We start from the raw sequence: 4,544 nt of genomic DNA, 5'->3' as shown, positions 1-4,544 counted from the left end.
ATGTATGTATGTATGTATATGTACATGTACATATATATATATATATATATTTTTTTTTTTATCTAGATTTATTTTATTTTATTTATTGACCTCAGCTGTTTAATGTGTGTATGTGTATTTAATACACACCATTTAAAATGCGCCGTTAAAACTGAACCCCATTCATTTCTAACATTGGGATCCTTCTAAAGAATATTCAGAGAAGGTTTCAGTATGTTTTCATAATACATACAAATCTCTTAATGCAAAAATCTAAGAACATTTCATTTCCTTTAAATAAATAAAAAATAAGACCTTTTCAGATTAACACCACTTGTCTGGAGAGATTGTTCTGACAGATATGAGCGTGATTCAGTAGTCTTGAAAAGACTCCCAAGTAATGAAAAATCTTTAGCAGAATCCTTATATTGATCTCTGAATCAGTAACTCAGTAAGTCTGTAACTCAGTCCAGCAAACCCTCCTGCCCACATTTTTCCTGCATGAAATCGATTCATTGCTGGTTTTGCATTCAGTCTGTGTTTAGAACAGCATCAACTCATTACCGGTCTGAGAGCCAACACAGCACAGCTATGGCTGTAAATGTCACTGCGTACACAGACACGGGTTCTGCCGGCATGGAGGCCGGACCGCCGTCTTCTGACCACCAATGACCTGTGCCACTGACGCTTCTGCCTCTTAAGCTGCATTAGATATACAACATGGCATTTTCGCCTCGTCGCCGTTTGAATGTGAGGACATTAGTCAATAAATGTCAGCGGTTCTCAATAGATCTGTGACTCATCGCTAATTTGAAGTTAATAACTATCTCTGGCATAAGAGAAGCACTCAGAGGATTTTATTCTATGGTAAAACAGGACGAAAAACAAGAAAAAAAATGCAAGAGTAAACACTGTGAATTGCAAAAAGTTTATAAAATAGGTGATTATGATTATAAATTGGATGAGCGACAAACAGGAAGATGGCACATTGTAAACATCCTACATTTAGAATAATACACAATTACCTGGAATAATTATTTGGAATGAACTTTCTTTCTCTCTAACAAAACAAAACAAAACAAAAAAACAAAACAAACAAAAACAAAACAACAAAGCAACAAAACAAAACAAAACAAAACATAAATATTGACTAATAAAAAATTATAATTTTGAAAAAACAAATAACGAATAATTATTTTGTAAATATTACAACCAATAATTACAATTAGATAACAAACAAACAAACAAACACAAATAAATAGTAAAAAATCCTTGCTGAAATGTGATGTAATTGAAGTGGCTAAACTAAAAGTAGAAATGCAATCCATGTTTTTGTTTAAAAAATAAACTTCATCCATTAATTTCTAACATTGGGATTCTTCAAAAGGTTATACAAAGCAACAGGACAATAAGAATCATCAATATTAATATGACAAAATGTTAGAAAAAGTGTAAAACATTAAAAAAAAAATTGTAATTATCAATAAATGATATTCTTTAAAAAAATTAATAAAATTCCTCTAAATCTGATGAAGAAACAAACTCATCTACATCTTGGATGGCCTGAGGGTAAATTCAGCACATTTTCATTTTGACTGAACTGTTCCTTTAAACTCACAAATAAAAACACATATTGCGTGAGGAAAAGCATTGTGACACTCACATCTCCATGGAAACTGTAGCTGCCCCTGAGAATGGCCCTGAAGAGACGCGGTCGGCTGCTCTGGTCGAAGGGCAGCGAGCCGCTCAGCAGGATATAAGTGATGACTCCCAGCGCCCACATATCCACAGCGCTGCTACAGGGTCTCCGCGCCAGCATCTCAGGGGCCAGGTACTCCGGCGTGCCGCAGAGTGTCCTCACAGCCCAATCTTTAGCCTGACAGCTCTTCTCAACATCTACAGAGTCAAAATGTGCATCCTGAGTCATAACAGCTGTATCTTCTCTGCTTTGATATGAAACCGTCGTCTTGTTCTCCCAGCAAGCGAGTCCAAAGTCTGTTATGATCAATCGCGAGTCCTGTCCCGGATGGTAGTACAGCAGGTTTTCGGGTTTGAGGTCCCTGTGGATGATGCCCAGCGTGTGTAGATAGCGCAGCCCGCTGGACACCATCATCAAGGCCTTGGTGGCGTCCCGTTCTCTGAAGGTTCCTCGGGCGACCACGCGCTCCAGGAGCTCTCCTCCCGTGGCCAGCTCCAGAACCAGATAGACGCGATGCTGCGTCTCGAACACCTCAGCCAGGCTGATGACGTTGCTGTGGTTCACCCGTCGCAGGACCCTGAGCTCTGCTTGACAGGCTTCGTGACCCTCACGACCTTTGACCTCCAGAAGTTTTATGGCGAAGGGTTGGCGTGTGCGTCTGTGCTCAGCACGAACCACGCGGCTGAAGCTGCCGCAGCCGATCAGAGCCTTGATGTCATACCTAAAACAAGATATGAACACCTGTGAGATACCATTACTGTTTTTAGTCATTAAGAATTCATTTTTTTATTTTGCATTTTAAATTTTAATTTGAGACAATTTTAATAATTTGGTTGGGAGTTTTTGTCATTTTTACGTTTTATATAATAGTTTATAATATTTTTTATTATTTTTTATTTTTATATCTTACAATTTCTTTTTAATTTTAGTTATTTTTAAAATAATTTTGTTGTGCATTTTTGTCATTTTATTAGTTTTTTGGTAACACTATTTTAAGGTGTCCTTGTTACACGTTACACGTACTCATATAGTAAGTACATGTAGTTAATTAATATTACTCAGTACTTAAATGTATAATTACACTGTAACAAGGACACCTTAAAATAGAGTGTAACCATTTTTTTATTTATTTAAATATGTTGATATAGTTTTTATTATTTTTTATTTTAGTTTTGGTTTTTTAGTCGATTAAGTTACAAGGTTATTCATAGTATTAGTTTTATTAATATTTTAAATTAGTTTTTATTTTCATATTTTCTGTTTTCATTTTAGGTAAATTTTTAGTAATTGTTTTGTGTGCTTTTTGTAATTTTTATTTATTTATTTAATATGTTTATTATAATTTTTTTTTACATCAACCTAAACTAATACAATTGAGAATGTTGCCTTGGCAGATATCTGACATAAAATAAGTTTAAGGTCTTTTTGTATTTTATTTTATTTATTTTAATTCCAGTTAACGTAACAAATGTTTTATGGTTTACATTTTAGTTGTAGTTAACTATAATAACCATGCATGTTAAACTAAATGAAAATGAGAAATTGTAGTAGCATGATTAAAATAAGGTTTTGATTAAAAAAATTTTTTATACATTTTATTTTTCATTTAAGTTAGTTTATTTCATTTCAAGTAACAAAATAGTTTTTTTTAATGGTTTTATTTTAGTTAACTTTAATATGCACAGAAGCATCTGCTATGAGAGACTATTGTGTTGCTGTAATTGGATGCATCAAATTAAATTACACCACATTATTTCATAAATTAGATTTCATTATTACTTTTAGGCTGGTATTAAATGCTGTGAGTGGCACTGGTGAACTAATAAATATAATAAAGCATTTAATTATAGCAGGGATCTGTAATTGACACGTCATGTTTGATATCTTAATTCTGCCATCCAGTCTAAAATAATAACGTTTATGGCATTGTGAAGAATTCTTCATAAAGGTTATGTTAGGAATGAAATACTAGCTTTGTGCTTACTGCATACTTTTGAGAGGCATAATAATATTTAACATCCATACAGTTTTTACTGTATTTTTAAATCAAATAAATGCAGACTTGGTGAGACTTCTTTCAAAAACATATATATATTTTTAAAGTGTACCGCCTCCAGATGTTTGACTGGTAGTGTATAAAACAAAACTTTGGCTTAACTTGCAAATGCATACAGAAAATTCACATATTGTTCACAATATAGCGTACATTCTCCATACTACTTGTATTATTTTTGCAGTACGGCAGATGCTATTCTGGAAACACAACATAAGTACCTCGCTGTGACGCGTGGATCAAACTTTGCACGAAACTTTGTGTTAGGATTCGTCATCCGCTCCTCCAGATGAACCGATTCTTTGACTCCTTCTGATATTCCTCCTCGGGAAGCCCTTCTGTCACTTCTCCTCCTCCAAAGCCAAGCTTGTTGTTTCTCTTTACACTTTTCCCTGTCAGTCTCTTGTTTCTTGAAGTTCACAACAGAATTGAGAAGGCAAAAATATCCATTTTTAGGGGGCTCAGGTAACACTTTGCCAGAACTACTTCCCATTATAAACACTTTACAGGGTGAGATGCGTGGAAATAATCCATCCAGATGCTGTTAGATGGGCTGACACTTGCCTAAGTGAATAAACCTTCACAGATCCTCCTAATGGACGCATGTCTTTGGGCTGGTTTGAAGAGCAGCTGTTGCGCACCTGCACATGACTGCTGCATTTTCAGCACAAGTGCAACAACTCACACCTGAGTGACGGCTGTTTGATCCACGGCTATTTCAGGGGTCTTTTAACAACACCATCATTGCCCTGTAACAAAACAAAGAAAGCTTGATCACCTATGAATGAATCCATAAATATATATATATATATA

The 4,544-nt window shown here is 34.8% G+C and overlaps 1 protein-coding gene across 1 annotated transcript; it reads right to left on the bottom strand.

Moving 5' to 3' along the window:
* Window positions 1–129: 129 nt before the first annotated feature.
* On the bottom strand, window positions 130–4,459 carry LOC107709795 (serine/threonine-protein kinase H1-like; the record flags this gene model as incomplete). Its single annotated transcript, XM_016514416.1, has 3 exons — window positions 3,953–4,459; window positions 1,643–2,399; window positions 130–185 (listed from the first exon to the last, which is right to left on the bottom strand). Coding segments are annotated over exons 1-3 (1,085 nt in total), but the record flags the coding sequence as incomplete, so codon positions are not given.
* Window positions 4,460–4,544: the final 85 nt, after the last annotated feature.

This window comes from Sinocyclocheilus rhinocerous, unplaced genomic scaffold (assembly GCF_001515625.1).
Source record: "Sinocyclocheilus rhinocerous isolate Xijiao unplaced genomic scaffold, SAMN03320098_v1.1 scaffold5192, whole genome shotgun sequence".
In the NCBI taxonomy this organism is placed as follows: Eukaryota; Metazoa; Chordata; class Actinopteri; order Cypriniformes; family Cyprinidae; genus Sinocyclocheilus; species Sinocyclocheilus rhinocerous.
This window is presented reverse-complemented; position numbering and strand designations above follow the sequence as displayed.